We start from the raw sequence: 22,972 nt of genomic DNA, 5'->3' as shown, positions 1-22,972 counted from the left end.
CTAACTACTTTATCACACTGTAGCATTATGCAGTTACAGAATGCGCTATCGAGATTACTGGGTCACAGCAATCCCAGAGGAGTATTCTTAGGTGGGTGACATCATCAGCCTTGCCAAAGCTGAGTATAGGAATCGTACAGAGTGAGAGTGCTCTAAAAAGCATTGTTCTGTCCACCGGCAGACGGACACACACACACACACACACACACACACACACACACACACACACACACACACACACACACACACCAGTGATGAGATCAGAACACCTGCCTATCTACAGATCACTATTACAGTACTACGCAGTTACGAGTTGCGCCACAGAAATTACACATTCCAAGGCAGTCATCATGACCTTCTAGGATTGTGGACATCAACAGAGATGCTGACAGTTACGTTATACATAGCTGTGAACCTGTGTGTTTACCGTAGGAGTCCATCCCAAACAGGATTATGCCCTTCTGTGGAATAGAAGACTACTATCACTATATAGGGTTTCACTCGCCATGCTCATACACACAGTAGCACATAACTTACACAAGGTGTCAGTGGGCATGCTCACACACTTAGTAGCACAGGGCTGTTTGGAATGCACTGAGTCCCAATACACAGGGTTATACTGGGCATGCTCATACACTTAGTAGTACAGGGCTGTTTAGGATGCACTCTGATTCTAAACACAGAAGGCCACAGTGGCCATGCTCATACAGTTAGACGTACAGAACATGTTGTAATGGTCTCCGGTGTTAGTAGTTGTCATTGTTAGCAGGAACGCTGCTTTACATGTATCTGACACTGGTCATCTACACAACACCTGCTGCTCTCTGACATCTTAGATGTATCAGTCTATAACAAGCACAGTACTGCCACTTGCAGTGATTTCATGCTAGGAATGGCAACTGCTTGACCAACACAATGATCCAATGCCCTGCTGTAATTACAAGGTTGTCCAGTGTCTGTCAGTCTGGGATGACATGACTGACAGAAGGCAAGCCTTTGTCACAAATCACATGCATCCATGATTCAAGGGAGTGTTGATAATACCTTGTTCGCATTTGCCCATATTGTGCCATTACAAGGCATATGACCTAAACACAGGATAACACCCTGACACCTAGAAGACAATTGCATTGTATGTTTATGCTAACCAGTGCTAGATGTGTTGCTGTCGTAATCACAACTGCTCACTGTTGTACCTACAATGGGGAATACAGGCATCTGTGCAGTGAGGAACACCTGGCTGACTGCTCTGTTGTGCACAGTAGCACTACCACCATATAACTCAGAACCAGGCATGTGGGCCATAGCACTCGTACGGACCACTCCAGGTGGTGGTGTCCCCACATTCATAATGGCTACTCACATGTACAGACCAGTACTCCAACATATATCATCACAGATGAGCCAGGTGCAGGTCACAGTGTCAAAAGTTGCATTCTAGGATGTAATCCTCAGACACCACCATGTCCTCAGATCACCAACACACATCCATACATGTGGTATGACATGTAATGGAACAACACCAAGTAACCTTTGACTGGTTGACTGTACCTAGCCCTACAACAACTGTGCAGAGTACCCATGTACTGACACAGTTACATTGTGTTATGCAATGCAGTGATACCACTGTTTGTAACCAGGTCAGCTGTACACATACCAGGGTCCCTCGGATATTGACAGCATTAACAGATGACTGTTGCTGTGCACCATTGAGTGTGTACACAGCTTGACATGCAGCTATGACTGTACGAGATGTTTATGTGGGGAGCAGATTTTTTTGACATTTGTGTAGGATATAACCTGGAATGTGGACAGGTCCCATGCAGCCTGTATGTATGGCATTAGAGAGTGCAGCTTGTACTTGCATAGTTGTTATTACAGGGTCTCTGTAGTGTACATGGATATATGAATGTGTACCTGTTGGGGGGGGGACAGTATGTTTATGTTTATGTTATCCAGAACCCTGTCTGGCTGAACAGGTGCTATTTCTGTAGGTGCACTACCTCTCATGCCATAGTGCTGTGATGCACACCAGGTCTTGTTGTTGCCATTATGTTTCATGACAAAGCTATGGAATCCTCTGTGTTTGGCCTCATAATATGTGGATGAGTAGTTTCACAGTAGCGTTGCGTGGCATTATATGGTGTATCTGCATCTTACTGAGGCTGACCATGGATCAACTTCCACTCATGTGTGTTGACCCTTACAACAATTACTACCTTCTGTGGTACAGTTTAAGGCAGGGTACCACCGGTTTGCCTTCATGGTTGTGTTTGAATCCTGTTTCTGTTTCAGTGACACAATCACTGCACATATGTCAGTGCCTAAAGTGCATTTGTGTAGGACCCAGCATTTGCACATGCATTGTACATTTGCATGAGTGCCATGACAGTCACTACTTCACTCTTAACATTGACTTTGAAGACTGACCATGTGTGGTATACTGTTAGCCCTGTTTGTGTGACTATGGTGATCCAGGTCATTGGTGTTGATGACATCCAACATGCGTTGAGCACATGTGTTGGTACATGATGAGTCTGTATCATAATGGGATAGCTGAGTGGCCATGATTATGGTGACCTGTCTCACAACCGGTATTCCCCATTACAGCACAATGACCGTTCTGATTTCTGAGGCATGGTGGATGATCTGTCACAAGGTGCTATTTGGATTACACTTTGGCACAAAGGTAGTTGCTCAGCATAATGCATCTTACGTTGTGCAAGTGCAACTTGCGTGGGGGTGTACATATCCCTCAGGAAGTTGGACACACCTGTGGCCCATGTGTTCCAATAAAGGATGTTGGCCAAGAAGTGAGGTATGTGTTATAACATGGTCATGCAAGGGTGCTCTCCAAAGCGTTGAACCATATCTCAATCATTACACAGTTATGTTCTCCATGTTACAGATTGCTGTGAGTCCATATTGAGTACCTGATTTGTATCATTTAGTAGCAAGACCCACAGCTTATTTCTTGGCTGTCCCTGTTGCACCAGTGGACTTTCACTTGAACCTGGCATGATGAGGGCTCTATAGGGGATGCATGGACTGTTGCCAGTATCCAGATTCTCTGGGGTGACAGGTGCAGACCCTGTCTGGCAAAGTTTGCCAATCAGCCATGTTAACTCAGGCATAGAGATGCTGGATACTCTTTGAATTACACCAGTAAATGTCACGATTGTGGAATACAATCTTTGTCTCTGTACTGCTGCATCATTCTGGCCACTGGCAGATTGCTACCCAGGCCTTGGGACATACCCGCATGGGCTACATGAACTTACAGTTCCTACATGTGTTTCTATGCAGTCCAGGCTACTGCATCACATGTCCTCCACAACAACATAGCATATGCCAGAGACATGTGTATAGTTCTAAAGGTGGTTGGAGTGTATGGGTATGTGGCTAGTGATGGCAGACAGGCAGTTGACAGTATGTTTGCCCTCCTATAGCTTGGAGTGTAACATAGTGCTAGGGTTTGCGTTCACAGATGAGTACTGTTGGCCATGTTTCCAGCCACGTGTTCTGAGGTGTGACGCAATTATGCGAACTATGTCGTGCAGTCTTTGTATTCTGTTGTCTGTCTATTCTAACTTGGGAGGCCTCTTGCTTGGCCAGATACTTAGAGGCCTCTGTGGATGTGTTTGATATCTGGTGGAATGTGTGTGTGTCCTTACTGTGTTCTGGTAAGGGTATGTGTTGGTTGTGGTGATGAGATGCATGTGTTAACCTACACCTCTTGACTGTCTAGTCCAGTCATGGGTGTAGTATGGACTACCTCCAGGATCACCCCTGTAGCTGCATCCCGGACAATGTGTGTGGTGTGGTGTTAGGCGGATTTTGCAGTGTACATGGCATAGGGAATGCAGTCCCCCAGGATGGCCACATACACAAAGCTGACATTAGTAAACACCAGTAGCTGAGTAGTGGACATGCCTGCATGAGCATTCAGTATAAGTACCACGTACTGTATTTAGTATATTTACTGCTTATGAAGATGTTTTAGACAGTGATGCTCACATGGAAATATTTGAGTTATGGATGTGGCAACACTAGCTATTACAGCAACATGGTAGCTACCTTTAGTAGCAATCCCCCTCTGAGGGCCACATCACTTCCTGATAGTTGATTACAGATGATGCAATTGTGAACAGGGCTGTATCATTGTCTGGGTATAAACTCACATACCCAGCAGAACCATAAGCTCTGTTGGGCACAGACACCCACTCCCCACACAGTGTCAAATATCAATAGACTCTGCTGCCACTATCGACATGATCAGGATATAATCAGATAGTGTACGCCATCACCTATGAAGCTGCTATTACACGTGGGCAGCGGTTTCCTACATCTTAATCACCTACTGCAGATGTCACACTGGAGTTAAAGATGATATGCATCCTGTTTCATTACCAGTACTGTCAACATATTTCCAAGCAGCTGTTAGTCTGGCAATGAGAGGTTAGGCTACACAAATCTACACGTTCAACCAGTGTGTCTTTACTTTCAATATCCACTCTATGTAGGTGTGCACATAGCCATTTGGCACAGCAGTGTAACAAGGGTCAGTACACATTTGCAGAACATGTACACATGCACAGCTGTCATTGATTGCAAACAGTGGTAGAAAGGTGGACTTTTAGGTAAGGCTCATAAGACAAACCCACCACCATACATAGCACATGTAACCAGAGACTGAGGGTATTTCTACTCAAAGCCGAATGTCTAAACCTCACCTTGCACACACTTGAGGCACTCCTCAGTATGGGGAACATCGATATCTGTGCAGTAACAGACACCCAGTTTAAGGCTCCAGAGATCACCTCAGCACCACCAGGCTATAACTCATACCACACCTTTCGGCCACAGAACCCAGACTGGAACACAAAAGGCAGGGGTGTATCCATATTCATCAAGGATACTCACACCTCCAGGTTAGTGACGCAGCACGATGCATCGGAGGTCATCCAAGTGCAACTGACAATGGACAACACTGCAATCTGAATTGTAGCTTGCTACAGATCACCCACCATGCCCAGGACCCACATTCTGCATTTCCGGGGACACTGGGAAATTTGCGGGTCCTACCAAACACCCTAATACCGGGTGATGTCAACTACCCAAACATTAACTGGGAGAACTACGCAGGTACTAACTCCCTTTCCCAGCGCTTCCTAGAATTTCTCGACTCAAACGCCCTGGAACAACTGGTCTACACCCCCACCAGAGGGAACAGCATATTGGACCTGGTCATCACCAACATGGCCGACCAGTGTTCCACACTCGACGACAACCCCTCGCTGGTTAGATCAGACCATAGACTAATCACTTTGGATATTCACATTCCGCCCACAGCCCCAAACAAGGAAACCACCATGGAAATCTTTTCCAAAGCAGACTTCACGTTGCTTATGCCCGAGGTGGAATGGTTCGCAGCCCCCACGCCAATGGACAATGCTGTCCAAGATGCTGAAACCTATACAAAGTCACTCTGTGATCATCTGCAGGAATGCATGGATCGTGCTATCCCAAGTCTAACCTAGACTCACTCCTCCAAGAACAGGGAACCGGTCTGGTGGACCCCTGCCGTACACAGGCTCTACAATAGTAGGAGGTAACAAGTACAGATAAGAGCGAAATCCCTAGAAGGACAGACATCCCTGATCAGTATCAGCAAGAAACGATGATTTCTCATGAAATTATCCAAGGCTAGCTTCAAAAGACATTTCCCAAGGACCCTACAGACAACCACAAAGTGACGTTTAGCTATGTCAAGAACCTAAGTGGGAACTCTCAGATCTGCTCAGAGTTGGTGCAGACTGGCACAAAATACACTGAACCGACTGATATTGCCAACATTTTGGCAGACATGTTCAGTGCAAACTTCACATCCCTCTCAACCCCTAAACGGCCCTTAACCATACCAGAAGAATTTATTGCCCCGGCAACCACTGACACACAGGATAAAACAGCCCTATCCAAAGCCACAGATACAGCCTCAATGGGACCGGACAGTGTCCCAGGCTGTGTCTTACATGAGCTCCAAATGAACTAACCCCTCACCTAAACACACTGTTCAAACACAGACTCTCTACAGGCTACATACCCACAGAGTGGTGCACAACAACAGTGATCCCACTCCACAAAGGCGGCTTCACAACGGACCCCGAGAACTATTGCCCTATAAGCCTGACTAGCCTGGTCTGCAAGGCTATGGAGTGCATCATCATGGAACTCATTAACAGAGACATTGGGAACCTCCAGACACTCGACCCAACCCAGGTCTGCTTGATGAGTGCAGATCATGCCTACTGAACCTGTTTGATGTCTTACAGTCACCTAGACTTTAGGTGTGTGGTGTTGTAGTTCAAATATACTACCTGGACCTTGCTAAGGATTATGACACCATTCCCCACTCGGGTATTGTTTATAAACTCGCCAGCCAGTACATACACCCATACATCACGTTTGGTTGCCAACAGGCTTACACACAGAACCCACATGGTAAGCCTAGCAACCTCCAGGTCCAACTCTTAACCAGTCACAACTGGTGTCCCACAAGACTCAGTCCTGGGACCCCTACTGTTTGCCATATACTTCTGAGAGGTACAGACAAACACAAGTGGACTACAGCAAACTGTGTTTGGTGATTATTGCAAACTGGGGGCCATAATTGACAGTCCAGCTGTCACAGACATCCTTCAAGGGGCCTCACATAGATCAGCACAGGATGTCACAGTCATGGTCTCCAGCTGAAGGCCATGAACTGCATGGTCATTCCATGTTGGGAAAACTAGCGACCCACATGGTAGCACATGAATGGCAGCCACTTTAATACAGCTGGGGTAATGGGTATGTGGGGACTACATTAGATAGTGAACTCTCCTTTGACAATCATATCTCCACAGTAATTAGGCCGTCTGATTACTTAAGGGTTTTCATCTAGACATACTGAGGTTATTGTGCCCCTTTACTCATCACTCGTCAATCCCATCGAGTATGATAACCCATTTGGGATGTACCTCAGAAGACACATCCAACAGCTGGAGGATCCACGAACATACCTCGCCAAGAGCATTACTGGCCTTAGACATGTGTCCTATGCTGTCAGACTGCATGAACTCTTGCATTACTCCAGTGGCATCTCGTTTACTCAAAGATGATCTTTGCTGCCCAACAAAGCCATGTCCAAGTCAGGCTTAATGGATATGCTCCACCTATGGAAATCCATGTCACAGTGAGCCACACACTGTTATGAGCTAAACCTTGCCACACCCATAACTGGAAGATGCTGGAGTGACTGATTCCTGTCACAGGTACCCCCCATGCTTTGGAACTACATCCCTGGTTACATTATATGGAGCCCATCACTAACACTCCAGGGACACCTTGCAGACTGGATGGGGAACAATGGGTATGCAATTGGCTGTGCTTCACAGGGGGACAGTTAGTTAATCAATGGGGTGGCGACAGCTGACACATTTCGGCTAGGCTTATGACTGGCCTCGGGCAGTTAGCCAAATACCTACCTGTGTACCTATGAACCTATACATACAGTGTCAGCACATGCTGACAGCTTAATTTACTGTTCAGGTGTTGACTTACCTTGTGCCAATAGCAGCTGTGTCTGCAGTAGTTGAGGGCTGTCTCTGTAGGATGCACACAGTAGACCACCTATACATGGCAATTTACAGGTGGTCTTGTGTGTGTTCCATCCATGTTTACTGTGTGTGCAGGTGGAGAAGGGTGTCAGTCCATAGGTGCCTACACTGTCAGTGTGTGTGCTATACGTTCCCTCTTTGCCAAGGCATGGGCATACTGGGCATGCCTCCGTCTGCCTACTGGGGCTGGCTCAGGGTGTTCATGGTCTAAGTACCTCTGTGCCTGTGGGGCCCTTGGCAATGTTGGTGGTCTGTGCGGGCCTTCACCATTCTGTCCCTGCTGCAGCTGTCTCCGTAGGATCATGTTGTGTAGTATGGCACATACTATGAAGATGTGGGCACACGTGCCTGGAGAGTACTGCAAGGCTCCACCAGATATGTCCAAGCAACGAAACCGTGATTTCAGCATCCCAAACACACGCTCTATGATGATTCTGGTTTGTGCGTGTGCCTCATTATGGCGTTCTTGCATGGGTGTGTGTGCATTTCTGATGGGAGTCATCATCCACGGTCCCAGTGCATAGCCAGCATCCCCCACCAGGTGGCCATAAGGGATGTCACCCCTGGCAGCTTATAGCTTCCAGGGCTGCCAGCACACACATCCATGATAATGTCCTGGGCATTGCACACAACCTGGCAGTTGATGGAGGGGTATCCCTTGCAGTTTATGTAGCACCTACCCTGCTCATCGGGTGGTGACTTGGATGTGTATGTGCGTACAGTCTATTGCACCCAGTACCTTCGGGTATTCTGCCACGTGGTGGAAGAGACTCATATTGCTGGCCAACTCCTCCTGCATTCGGGGGAAGTATATGTGCTCATTGGCATTTGGTAACATGGCATCCAGGAGCTGGTGGAGTACCCTGGATGCTGATGCCTGTGAGACCCCAAGGATATCCCCAGTTGGCCTTTGGAAGGTACCCGTGGTTAGTATTCTCAAGCTTACACATACCTTCGTGTCCACTGGGATGGGTTCCCCTCTGTTATTTCTCGTTCTGAGGCGTGGCTGGCACAGCTCAACAATTTGCTGTATGGTGTCCCTGTCCACCCTATAATGCTGTACTATCTCCAGATCATTTAGCCCCTGGTAGATTACCCTTGGTCTGAACACTCCTCTTCTCCTCCTCCGGTGCCTGAGGTGGCTGTCAGCATCATCCTCCACACCACCTTCAGTCTCCAACACATGCTGATGAATCAAAGCTATGGCAGCCCCTAACATGTACATGTTAAAAGTTCCCCGTCTGTTTACACAGATGGTGCAGAGTGTTTGGGAATACACAAGTGTGTGTGAGGTGCTTTCATACTATTGTGCTTTGGAAGCTGCTGATGTCATTGGGTGTGTATGTGCAATTCCTGCTGCAGGGTATCTTAATTATGGGTTTTACAGCAGGTACTGCTATTGTGAGGCCTTTGGTGTTGAATTACACTTGGCTGCCGTGATTCATCTATTGCCCTTTACTTCACTTTTCAACCCGATTTCCCTCCCATTGTCAGTCATGCATCCAGCTGCCTGCTTTCTTGTTTTGTACTTTCCCAACCCAGGATGGGTTTGCAAAATGTGTTATGTAGCTGATCTACTGCAGGTATGCTTTGTTCTGCTGTTACAGTTCTCTTTTCTTTGCAGTACGGCACCTCCCCTTTCCTGTTCTGCAGGTAGCTGCTAGCAGCCTTGTTAGCTGTTATCAATGGCCCACTGTGAGTTCCTATGTGTTAATTACTCATTTGTACTCCAATTACCATGCTGCTGCATTTCCTTATTGTCTTCCCATAAACGTCCTGTTTCAGCTGTGGTACAAGCCGCGCACAGCCTTTTACCAGGTTTCGAGCGCGTTTTCATCCACGTTCACATGCACTTTTGGTCACCTTGTCTGCTGTCAGCTAAGCAAGGCTATAGCTACTTCCACACCCCTATCCTGCGGCTTTGCTTAGCAACAGGCAACCCAGATTAGCAATACTCCAATGTGCTTACAGCTAAGGTGGCACACCCCTCTGTTGATGTCATGATTATCTCCAGGCCACAACTTGGTGTTGTACCGCTACGCTGTGAGGTACATCCTTACGCCGGCAGAGATTTTGCGATTCAGTATTACTTGACTACTTTGCATGGCATTGACTACTAATTCCTAGTTATCGCGCAGAACACGGTCACAGACCCTTAGCAACCCTTGCGCCATGGTTGTGGTGTAGCATGCTTGCCATTGACTATTATGGGGAATTTTATGACGTGTTACATTGCAGTTTTATGACATATAAATATATTTCCATTGTGATCCCGTTTGTGCACCGCTGCACTGCGATTTTACTTTGTGTTAGTGTGGCCATGACATTAAATGTTATTTTTTATGTGTTGTGCATGTTTTTTTATGCCATTGGCTATATATTTAGCCATTGGCATTTATTAACATTATAATATGTAAGTTTGGTCCGCTTTCATGGCTCCGATTTTATGTTTGAAAAATGTAAACCGTTATTTTTGTTTTACATTTCTGCATGCTTACGCTACGCCTGCACCACTTCATGAATCGCTTTATACCTTCATTTGCATGCTACACTGCTGTGCATTGGGTAATTAGCATACATGAGCCGGGAGCTGCGCAGCTCTGGCGTATGCTGGTAGTGCACGTGGAAACGGCTCGTACCTAAATCGCTCGATGGACATATTTGGTGTTGGAACGCCAACGCTACGCCTGCACAAGCTTCATGAATCCCGGGGATGGTGTTTGGATTGTCCTCGGGAAATTTGAAAAGGGAAAAAGTTATTGCAAGATGTTACACAGATTATTCAATGCCTATATCTCCAAATATAACAGGAATTTCCCTTCTAGTTCAAGGCCCTCTAGCAGTCAGAACAAAAGAGTGATGAACAAATTTTCAAAAAGCAGTGGCAAGGCAGCAAGGGCAGTCCAGAAGAGCAGATTGACTGTACCCCCATCACTAGCCCCCCATACCTTCACCACCTTAGCAACCCTTTAATTCTCTCTCAAAAACCTTCCTCTTTGGCACCAGGTTGCTTCAGACACACAGTTTCCAGAAATAATTCAGGAAGGATACAGATGACAGCGGTACTCTCTTCTCCTGCTCTATGGGATTCCTTTTCATTGCATCAGTCAAAACTACCTTTTTCCTCTTATTCTAAACAGTATGCTTTCTCAGGGAGTAAGAGCCTGTCTCACTGGAGCAAATAGGAGAAGCATTGTATTCAAAGATATTTATAATACCCAAGAAAGAGGCAACCTTGTGGCCAGTATTGGACCTCTGCAATGTAAATCTGCACACCAAGATCCCAAAGTTCAAAATATGCTCTCTTTGTCAGTTACAGCTCAGTCCTATCCTTAAAAAGATGCTTGCCATCATCTTCCAATTTGCAGCAGCTTCAGGCTTTTAGATTTTGTGTGTCTTGTTTACATTTTCAGTTTTCTGCTTTACTGTTTGGTTTGTCACCTGTTCCGGAAGTGTTTACAAAGTGTCTAGCACCTGTATTAGCCTTTTACAGATTACAGGACATACATATTTTTCCCCTTTTTAAGTGACTGCCTTATCTTTGCAGACTCCTTTCCAGGTTATCAAGAACCTCTTCTCTATGGAACCAATCTTCTTCACAACCTAGGATTTCAGCAAAACCTAGAAAATCGTATCACAGTCCTATCGTAGGCTGTCTTCTGGATGCATGCTTTACGATGGCTTCCCTTCCTTAGGACAAATTGAGTTTTGCAAAAAACATTTCCCGAGCTTTTCCCTCCAAAATCGCATAACAGCAAATCAGTATCTCGGGACACTAGGTTTTATGGCTTCTGTAATTCTAATAATTCTAGCCAGGTTACTTATGAGAAAAATTCTTGTTTTTTCAAATCAGTTTGGACTTAACACCAGCATCCCATCTCCTTCCAAATTTTGCTTTTGAGTTTTGTCAAGAAGAAACTTCAGCAGTGGGCAAATCAGTTGTCGTTCAGTCTAGGTCTGCCATCCCTTTCTTAATTTGTATCCACAAAAGCATCAGATTTTGCAAAGGGAAGGATTCCCAAAGGGGTGATGTTTACAGGGTTTTTGGAACCACCAGGACAAACAGAAGCACATAACTGTCAAATAAATGATGGCATCATTAAATAGTCACAAAACACTGAACCATCCCTGGAGTCATCGCAGGGAGTGCTCTCTGTCACACATGGTACATGGGGGGAGCAGATTTTATCCTCTTTTTATATATTGGCAGTGCTAGCCTGGAAATTGTCTCAGTTTATCTCTATAAGCTACTTAGATTCCTTCAGAGCAGATGTTTGTGGGAGATGAGCTGAGCAGGACCAGGACAGATCGCCATGAATTGATGTTGAATCCTGGGGTCTTCCAGGAGATTATTCACCTGTAGGGAGCTACTCAAGTAGATGTGTTTGCCTCCATCCACGACTGACAGATAAAGAAGTTCTGGTCCTGGACATGCTGCATAAAGGCCTGGAAGACAGACACCTTTTCCTTCTCCTAGATGGAAATGTTCACGTATGCTTTTCAACCCTTTCCTCCGATAAACAAAGTCCTTTTAGATCTGGTAGCTCCCTTTTGGCCCAGACAAAAGTCGTTCCTTCTGTTGAAAATGGTCCAAGAGTAATTACCACAAGCTTCCTCACAGGATGGACTTACACAGGACAGTAGCTGTCTGATTCACCGCAACTGTTATGTTCTTCAGCTCACAGCCTAGATGACAGAATTTTAATGCATTTTAGGTACCCATTTTCAGAGTGGACTTGTAGGAAGTATTAAAGGAGGCTAAGAAACGTGATACTAGAAAATCGCATGGCTATGTGGAAGAAATTTCTAGTCTGTGCCACATAATGAGCCATGATCCTTGTAAGGCTCATACTCCTTTGTTTCTGCATTATTTGGGTTTTTGTATTGAGCTGTGGCCTTTCTTACTCTTCAATTAAGCTTCATCTTTCAAATTTCTGCTTACCTATGAATGCCTCTTTCTTCTTTTATCTCAAGTAAAGTAGTTTCTGAAAAGGTTATTGCATATTCATCCACCTACAAAATGTTTGGCTTCCCTGTAGGACTTAACTTTACTAGAATAACTTTTTTTTCCCTTTTGAACCAGCTCTCAGGGCTGATTTTAACATTTGTAACATGGAAAAAAAAGAGTGTTGCTTATTCTTCTGATCTCTGCTAGAAGAGTATCTGTTATGGTGACTCAACCCTGTAGGGTATCCTTAAGAACTAATTATTCTTTTATGCCAAAAGTGGTTTCTGAATTCACTTTAAATCAAATATTTTCATCTCCCTGTATTCTTTCCTGAACCAAAAATTAAGGGAGGGAGAAGTTTACACACACTGAATGTCCTCACAACTGTGATTATTACATTGAAAAGACAAAGGACTATGGAGCTTCTAATCAATTGTTCATTGTTTATAATGGTTAGAAAAAGGGTCACACCATATCAGATATCAAAACAGATGGTTTCAAAATGGTTGTTCCATACTGCTCAGTTTTGTTATTTCCATCATAACTAGTTACTTCAAGGCAAAGTCAGAGTCCATTCTATCAGTGCTATAGCTGCTTCTGCTGCTTTTTGGAAAGGGGTGGACTCTAGAAACAGTTTAGGGGCAGCCAGGTGCACCCCCCCCAGATGTAATGAAAAGAACAGAAAACTACAGCTGTAAAATGAAAAGTCCTGGAACTGGAACTCCTATCCGGACTGCTGTCTAACCAGTCCGGATTACAAAGAGAAGGCATCAGTGTAGATGCCCAGAAGTCTATGTGGTTACAAACTGCATAGACTGGAAGGAGAATGGACTGCAACGTGTGTGGTCTAGATAACAACTAATTGTCTCCCAGTCAGCATAGATAGCAACTGATTGACTCCTGGCTCATATTTGACACACACTCTCTGACACAGACTTTTTGTTTGTCTCACTACTGCTGCAATCGCGGGACTCAGCAGCTGCAAGGGGAAACTGATGTTTTTTCTCGCTGCTGTAATTAGCAGCTGCAAGCATGGTTTTCTCGGACCCGGGCTCGACTCACTAATGCAATTGGACAGGTCTCAGGATTTTGTTTGCCTCACTACTGCTGCTGTAATCTCAGGACTCAGCAGCTGCAAGGGGAGAACTAATGTTTTTTCTCGCTACAAGCATGGTTTTCTCTGAACCGTGTGTGTGTGTTGTCACGGACTTCTGTAATCTCGAGACTATGCAGCTGCAAGGGGGGAACTGATATTTTTTCTCGCTGCTGTAATTAGCAGCTGCAAGTATGGCTTTCTGCAATCTCTGGACTTTGCTGCTTCCAGGTAACTAACGTTGGTGTGTCTTCTCACAGACTTCTGTAATCTCGGGACTCAGCAGCTGCAAGGGGGAACTGATAGGTAAGTAACCCTGGTGTGTGTGTTCTCACGGACTTCTGTAATCTCGGAACTCCATAGCTGCAAGGGGGAACTGATATTTTTACTCCCTGCAAGCATGGTTTTCTTGGACCCGTGTGTGTTCTCACGGACTTCTGTAATCTCGGGACTCTGCAGCTGCATGGGGAAACTGATGTTTTTTCTCACTGCTGTAATTAGCAGCTGCAAGTATGTTTTTCTCAGACCCGGGTTCGCTGCAAGGGAATATGTACTGTGTGTGTGTGTGTGTGTGTGTGTGTGTGTGTGTGTGTGTGTGTGTGTGTGTGTGTGTGCGTGTGTGTGTGCGTGTGTTAGTTACTCTGCCACTACTGTTATTGTGTTTTTGATATCTTGCTTTGCTTTTACTTCTCATGTATCGCTGTGATTATTAATTTCTTTTTAATACTCCTATATTATTCTAATTTAAACTGGGCTAAACCTGAAATTGTTCCACTGAGATTAGTGCGGTACCTAGGTAAACAAACAAACAAACCTATATAAATACATATATACAAAAACATTCAACTGACAGTAATTCAGTGTGTTTGCCAAATACATGGGATAACAAACGATAACTCCTCTTTGGCTATAAACATATGGGCTAGTTATGTACACTTTAAGGAATACTATGAAAACACCATTTAAGTAAAGGATATGAGAGAAGCAAAGTATTCTAATTTTCTTAACCAATTATAAAGCAATACCATGGAGGAACCCCAGGGAGTCCCTAGCAGATGCACATAAAAAAAAGTACAGTTAAAACAAAATGTCCTTTCACCAAGATATGTCGTGGCTAGTCCATTAGAACTTAAGATTTCTGTAATCTCGCTGCAAGGGAATATATACTCTTTGTCTGTGTGTGTGTGTAATATGCCCCAATTCCATATTCGTGGTGGCTAGAGTTTCTCAGGCTCAAACTCAAACCCTGTACCTTGGACACATGTAGCAAGAGACTGAATTCCCTACCCCACTGCAGATTTTTGTCTCATATTTTTGTTCTTGTTCTGTTCCTCATAAAATCTGTGGTTTCCTGGATTTTTGTAGTAAATAATGACAGGCATTTGAATTTCAAACGTCCTATTCTTCAGAAAATACACGGTAACACTACACAAAACCTTTTATTCTATCAATTTTCTAAGTTTATAAGATCAATATTTGAAAATTGTCCCTATTTTGTCTTGGCTGCTCCTCAGAAGCTACTTGTCAAGTACGATTTTTACCATTTTTGGGTCTTGGTGCTCATCATGGAATAAGAAGAATGATACCATACTGTGTCAGCCTCCAAGCACCATGCTATTTTGAACTTTCTTGAGATGTATTTTCAACTATATTGTGAAGAAAAGCAGTCTAATATTTGTTTGATAGTTTTGGTAGCGGTAACCTTCTAAGGCTGACATATAGGGGTTGTTAATTGAAGTGTCATCTCACTTGAAATGCTATCTCTGTGATTGCTAACTGTTTAACACACTGTGTCTTATTTATTATCTTTTGTCTTCTAGCTTTCCAGGGATCAAAGGCTAGTCTATTCAGGAAGATTGCTTCTTGACCATTTACAGCTGAAAGATGTTTTCAGGAAGGTAAACTTTTTTTGTTGTTGCAATTTTGTATGATATTTTGTTTTGTGGTTGTTTTCAAGTAGACTAATTCTTATCTTAAAGACAATTGGCTAACCCTGTAGCATCGAGGGGGATATTCTTCATATTGGTTACTTTGGATTGAAAAGCAGCCCATGTTCATGTAACTAACTGAAAGGATATAGCGGTGATCAATGGTGGTTGGTTTGCCACTGTGGCTAGGAGAAGGATTCCAGAGTCCTATTTCACTGCAGCCTTTTTGAGGACTGGATTAACTGTTCTGAGAGCTTTCAGCATAGGTAAGGGTAAGGGGGGGGGGGGGAGGTTGCAAAAGGTTGCAACACATTTCATGTTAAATTGTGAGCTGGCCAACCACTGGGGACACTAAATACATGTCTAGAGGTATTGTAGGTTAGGTCATACTGTAGAAAGCCTTATATTGCAAGTTGAAGGCTCAGTGACTTATCTCTCATTATTAATGGGAGCTGGTTAAATTTGTGGAGTCAGCTGGATTCAGTGGAGTAGATAAAAAAAAAAAAAAAAAACTGGATGACTGTTTTTATGTGAGAAACCTGAAATATAGTATGATTTTAGGAATAAATAGTAGCTTGATACAAGAAAAAGCTTTTAAATGCCTGTTTTTGCCTTGATGTCTAGCACTCTAAAAAGCTTGATTATCAACAAGTCATAACATGGGCAAAAGAACTTTTTAGTAAGTCCCAGGCTTCTTTCTTTAAGAACAAGTAACTCCACTGTGAAAACAAATTTTTCATCAAAACTCAATGAGAAAGGTTTATTTGATAATAAAAAGCAGTGCAACTCCATATCCCCAAAATATTTTTGAAGTTATGAAACAAGTTACTCTGTCCTAGCAAACACTGGAACCCCTCACCAGCCCTTAATTTATCAGGGAATAGTAAGTTATTAAAATTATTTTGAAAGGACTGTTTCAACAAGTTCTAGCATATCTTAATCAGAGTGTGGCAGTAAGCATCTCTTCTGCTTAAAGGACGTGAGTATTGCTGGTGTGTAAGAAAGTTTCTGTCAAAAAATCAAGGGTTGCTGTTTTGTGTGGGCTGATGGAATAATATCTGCATTTTAAGCATTGCTTTACCTAACTGCATCCAGTCTAATTAACAGGAGCATTTGAGAGAAGGCTTGATACCCAGCCAGTTGAAGAGGGCTGCATTCTGCTTCTTCATAAATGGTGGAAAATCTTTTAAGCCTTCATTTTTAGGACAATAACATTTTTAAATTGTATGGCAAGAAGACTGGAACAAGTAGCCCATCAATAGCTGACAGATGATATTGAGCCTAATTGTATATCAGGCCAAGCTCGGTAGGTTTTAGGAGGGCTTATTTGTAAATATAGTACCAGTCATTGATCTTAGTTAAACAAATGCATATAACAACAGAAATGTGGTATCATGCTGCTTTACTGCCTTTAGCCATGTAGGTGTTATTTGCAGGCTGTCTGTATTAAGTATGTATCAGAACACTTAAAACTGGTTTAAGAATGATCTAATAATAGAATTTACAGAGGCGGGAGTTGCAGAAGCTTTCTACAGATTTCAAAGGTGTCCGAAACCAGTTCTTGGGCCAATTAGGCTGTTTACAAATTCCATTGGAGATCTCCTGGTAGTCTTGCATGCTGCCAACACTGCACTTATGTGCGTGGTTAGTTCACATTTGATGGCTTAAACAAAACTCAAGGCTACTTTCTAAATTCGGGCCGCATAAACTTATTACTAAATGGTAAGAAAAGATTTTTTTCGGTGGTAACTATTATTGTAATATGGGTACAAGGAAAGAGACTTTGGGCTTCTGGAAGTGGCCCAGAGAAAATCTATCAGAAGGATCTGTGGGATAGAGGGGAAGGGATGTGACCTGATGCTAGGGGAGGTAGGATGTTAAATGCATTTAAAAGGATATGTGCTTATTGTGACATTTTGCTGTCAAATAAATGCAATGTAATGTAGTAGTAACCAATCTCCAAACTTATGTAACTTCACTGATATTTTAAAATACATTAACCTGTTGTAAGAAAGTAGAACCTCTGTGCATTTTATTATGTAATACCTTTTGCCTAGAACAAATGTGTGTGCCAGTTGAAATATTACATGTTAAGTTGTCAATCTCGCCTTCATTCTTGCTGGATGGGTTCGGAGCCGATCCTCGGCTCCGACTCGGCACTTGTTAAGCTCGAGAGTCACTTTTACCAGCTCGAGGCAGCCCCATATCCCATGATGCAAGGCGGTGATTACCCAGATCTCGTTTGCCGCTTCGCTCATGAGGTCACCTTTTTGCCAGCTCCTGGTAAGTGAATTTAATTACCCTTTCTGAGAAATTTAAATATCCCAATACTTTAAATTTTCCTTCCATAGTTGGTTAGTTATCCGATTCACTTAGCCCTATTCCCGTTAGCTTCCCGTTCCCTTATCCATAATTTCTTTTTCAGGCCTAAGGTCTTCCCCTCCCAAACAGTTTTCCTGTCAGGATTTGTTTAGGTGTGTTTGTGTTTTTTATTCACTGTACTTAATTTTTGTTTAGTCAGTGTGATTTTTCGACCGAGTGGTGTGTGTGTGTGTTATGTTTAGGACTCAGTCATGTCTAAAGACACCAGGGTCTCAGGTTTCAAGAAGTGGGACTCGTGCTGTCAGAAGATGTCTCTGACAGACGGTCACACTTCTTGTATTTATTGCCTGGGACCCCTACACCTGCAGGACTCCTGTGCTATTTGTCACTCTTTCAGCCAGAGAGTCCTGCAGGAACGTAGAAACAAGCTAATTTTAAGAGGTCTTCTCAAGCCTGAGAGCTCCCCGGCTACGTCTGGCTCGGGGAAGCCCTCAAAGCCATCCAAGGCCCAGACTTCAGTGTCCAAGTCTGTGGCCTTGGTTCCGACTCCACCGAGTCGAGATCTGCTCCGTCGGAGCCGATCCTTCCTTCGGAAGTTTTAGTATCGGTGCCGATCGGCACCGATACCCTGGCTTCGATACCCTTGTCGGCCCGCTGGAGCCGATACCCGAAGCCTGCGTCGGCTCCGCTGGAGCCGACACATCTCTAACCCAGCTCGGAGCCAACAAGCTGTCGGCTCCAACTGGAACCGAAGATTCTTCGGCTCCGATGGCTCCGTCGAAGAAGAGATGTATATCTCCTTCGCTGGAGTCTATCCACTCGGCTCCGGCCTCTCCCTTACTTTCGGAGCGGAGCCATCAGAGCCGATCCTCAAGGTCTTCCAGGCTCTCAGACCATGACTTGGAGAGAGTGGTGAGTAGACTGTTGAAATCACAGGCACTGGCCCAGATGCTCCATAGCCCGTCTCAGCAGACGATCGCTATTCCACACCCTCCAGAAATTCCTCCTTCGACTCTCCTTCAGAGTTCAGAGCTGGAGATTATTGGTACTGTGACTGTTGGTGCTTCGGAGCCGATACCACCCCTTTCGGCTCCGTCGTTTTCGACTCCTATCTCCTCCTTGAGACCTTCCTTGGAGGGATCCGGTCGTCTGGCTTCCCTGGTCGGCTCCGAGTGGCATCGGACCCTTGTCCGACCCCGTTCTCCCTCTCGGGGCTTCGGCCTTGGTTAGCTCGGCACCGACATCTGCTTCGGAGCCTTCCCTTTCGGTGGGGCCGGGGATTCCTGTTTCTTCGAGGGAGCTCGGTCCTCCCCGGGAGAGGAGCCTTCGAGGTGATGAGGAGTGTGCTAGCCCCTGAGCTCAGTCAGCAGTCGGTTCCTTTAGCTCCTCCCTCTACAGTGCCTGTAGAGATCTCTTCCCACTCTCTTGCTCCCGGACCCAGAGATCCATCGCCCCAGGTTTCCCCATTGGGAAGAACTTCCTCTTCGAGGTTTCTCCTGATCCTTCAGGGGAACCCCAGCGCAAGAGGACCTGCAAGAGGAAGCACTTAGACTCCCTGAGTCTACGACATCAGATACCGATTTAGATGAGTCAGAGGTCCCCAAGATCCCCCTCTGAGGATGTCTCCTTTTCAGACATCCTTGAACTCCTGAAACAGAGGGGGAACTGGCCCTCCATTAATCCTTCCGAGGAGAATCGGTATACCTGGAGGCTTTTGGATCTAGACCCTCCACCTCCTGGGTGTCTCCGCCTTTCGACCCCCTCATGGACGTGATAGCTCGAAAGGCATGGGCATCTCCTGATTCGGTGGAACCAGTCCCCAGGAGGCCGCCTAAATTTATCACGGCCCCCACTGAAAAACAGTTTCTCACTAAAGGTGTCCCGGTTGATGCCATGGTGGTGGCGGCCGCCACCAAGAAGGAACTTGCAGATCCTTCCGTACCAGTCCATCCTCCTAACAAGGAGTCTAGGACCATGGACAGGTATGGTAAGCGGATGTTTTCCTCAGCGACCTTTACTATGCGTTCGCTGAATTACCTATGTCACTTCACCCGACTTCAAAGAGATATCCTCAAAGAATTGGGTGAGGTAGTACAGGATCCATCAGCTGCAGGGGCTCAAGAGAAGATTGCCTCTCAACTGGGAATCCTAAATTCCATAACTAACTCCTCCATGCGGCTCATTTCTTATGCAGCCGATGGGGCGAGTAGAGCCGCAGGCACAGGAGTGGCTCTCAGACGTCAGTCCTGGATGCGGCTTTGCAATTTTGCAGACCCCTTTAAGGCGTCCTTCACAAACTCTCCCTTTGATGGGACAACTTTGTTTGGCCCTCAGGTGAAGGACACTTTGACCAGGTGCGAGCAAGATGGCAAGACTCTTTCTGCCATAGGAGTCCATTTCTCCACCCCTTCTAGACCTTACCCCAAAGGTCAGAAGGGAGGGAAAATGTGGTTCCGAAAATCACAGGGAGTCACGCCCGACGCACGTGGTCAGTTTACCCCCAGAGGCAGAGGGGGTAATAATAACAGACACCGCCCTAGGGGCAGAGGGGGTCCGCAGAACCAGGGCATAAGAGAACCTCTCTCTGACAAGCCCTTCCAGCATCCCTGAGGTGTTGCCCGACTGCCCACCCTTGGAGGCAGTCGGGGGGAGATTATCGCTGTACCCAGAAGCCTGGCTTTCCCTCTCTCAAGACAAATGGGTACAGTCGATCATATCCGAGGATTACAAAATACCTTTCGAGAAAAGCCCCTTCCCTCAAAAAGGATCCCTTCCAGACGTTCCACCCTGTCTAAGGGAAATTCCAAAGCTAGAGGTTTCAAAGCTTCTAGAGAAAAGGGCCATCCAGCCAGTTCCAACAGATCATTTAGAATCTGGAGTCTACTCAAGGTTCTTTTTGGTCCCCAAAAAGACGGGAGACTGGAGACCGATATTAGACCTCAGCAGGCTGAACAAGTCTGTCAAAAAGGCAAGATTTCGGATGGTCACACTTCAATCGATTTTGCCCTTTCTGGGCAGAAACAACTGGATGTGCTCTATAGACCTTCAAGATGCATACTATCACATAAAAATCCACAGACGCTCCAGAAGGTTTCTCCGCTTTCGGCTGGGGACCAGTCATTTTCAGTTCAGAGCCCTGCCCTTTGGTCTCACTACAGCCCCCAGAGTGTTCACTAAATGCATGGCAGCGGTCACGGCTCACCTGAGACGTCAGGGATTTCAGGTGTTTCCGTACCTAGACGACTGGCTCCTCTCAGCCACCACCAGGCATCAACTTCTCCAGGCCAGGGATTACACCCTACGTCTCTGCAACCAGTTAGGGATTTCAGTCCACTTCGAAAAGTCTTCCTTATCGCCTTGCCAATCTATTACCTTTATAGGCGCAGATCTAGACACTACTCGGATGTCAGCAAACCTAACAAACCTAAGAATCCTGGATATCCAGAACCATGTTCGAATGATCCTATTCAGCAAAAAGGTACAAGCCAGGTTGGTCCTCAAAGTGTTAGGCCTTATGGCAGCTGCCATCACACTTCTTCCTCTGGCCCCTTTTTACATGCATCTCCTGCAATGGATGTTGTTTACCCAACGGTCCTTCCAGCAGTTACCCATGCGTCACAAGATTCTAGTGACAAAGACCTGCAAGAGCCATCTATCCTGGTGGATTTCTTCCCCCCTAGTCCATCAGGGCAGACCATTTGTCCCCTCGGCCCCGGTAGCCACGGTCACTTCGGATGCCTCCCTGATCGGGTGGGGGGGGTGGCATTATCAGGGCAGGATGGTCCATGGCACGTGGCAACCGTTCGAATATCACCTGCACATAAATGTCCTAGAGATGAGAGCAGTGCTTTTAACGTTGCAAGCCCTCAATGACTTTCTTCCCTTAGGGACAATTGCAGTTCACACGGACAACATGTCCGTGGTATGGTACATCAACAAACAGGGCGGGACCAAGTCCTATCCTTTGTGTCGAGAAGCTCTCAGACTGTGGCAATGGGCGATCTCTTCTCATCGGTTTCTGATAGCAACGCATATCCCCGGGAAAAGCAACATCATAGCCGACAGATTGAGCAGAGCTATTCTCATGCCTCACGAGTGGTCTCTCAAACAATCTATAGTGGAAGAGATTTTTCAGAACTGGGGCCGCCCATGCTGCGACCTTTTTGCTACACCCCAAAGCAGCAAATGCCCAGACTTCTTCTCTCTCTTTCCACTTCCGGGCCATCCCCCCAGAGACGCTCTAACCCAGGATTGGCCCCGGGGACTTCTTTATGCTTTTCCCCCTTTTCCGTAATACCTCAAGTACTCCAGAAAGCTACCGTCTTGAGAGCCAAGCTGATTCTCATTGCCCCTTACTGGCCTCGACAAATTTGGTTCCCGTTCCTTCATCGCCATCTCTTGGTGCAGCCTTGGCATCTGGACCCAGTTCCAGATCTTCTAACCCACCAGTCGGGTCAACTGCACCGGACCATTCGTTCCCTCAACCTCACCGCTTGGTTGCTCCATTTCCTTCCTTAGCCAGGCTTCCTATGATCTCTAACCCTGTTAGAGATATCATAGTAGCTTCTTTAAAGTCCTCTACCAGAAAGATTTATTCTAGCAAATGGCAACGTTTCTCCTTTTGGGCAAAGTCTAAGAACATAGACCCTTTTACTGCCCCTATTCAGTCAGTCTTGGACTTTCTAGCTGAAATTTTTCACTCCGGTTCTTCCTCCTCCACAGTTAAAGTCCAGTTGGCAGCAATCTCGAATTTCCATGTCAGATTTGCAGACCAGAACGTTATGTCTCACAAACTGTGTAAAGCCTTTCTCAGAGGAGTATTACCCCCTGTTAGGGATCCTCCACCGCAGTGGGACCTAAATTTAGTGCTGGCATCCTTGATACTCCCCCCTTTCGAACCGGCTGCTACATGCTCATTAAAATTTCTCTCTTGGAAGACACTCTTTCTAGTTGCTATTACCTCGGCTAGGAGAGTGTCTGAACTTCATGCTCTCTGTGTTCATCCCCCTTACTTGGTCTTCCA

At 45.5% G+C, this 22,972-nt stretch overlaps 1 protein-coding gene across 1 annotated transcript in view; it reads left to right on the top strand.

Moving 5' to 3' along the window:
- Positions 1–22,972, top strand: part of HERPUD2 (HERPUD family member 2) — a 610,195-nt gene that overhangs the window by 52,668 nt on the left and 534,555 nt on the right. Inside the window, exon 2 of the mRNA XM_044065094.1 lies at positions 15,520–15,597. Coding sequence (XP_043921029.1) covers positions 15,520–15,597 — 78 coding nt within the window. The remainder of the gene's footprint in view (positions 1–15,519; positions 15,598–22,972) is intronic.

This window comes from Protopterus annectens, chromosome 3.part0 (assembly GCF_019279795.1).
Source record: "Protopterus annectens isolate FY-2018-M chromosome 3.part0, PAN1.0, whole genome shotgun sequence".
Taxonomy (NCBI): Eukaryota; Metazoa; Chordata; order Ceratodontiformes; family Protopteridae; genus Protopterus; species Protopterus annectens.
The sequence above is the reverse complement of the archived record's forward strand: the minus strand, read 5'-3'. Positions and strand labels throughout refer to the sequence as shown.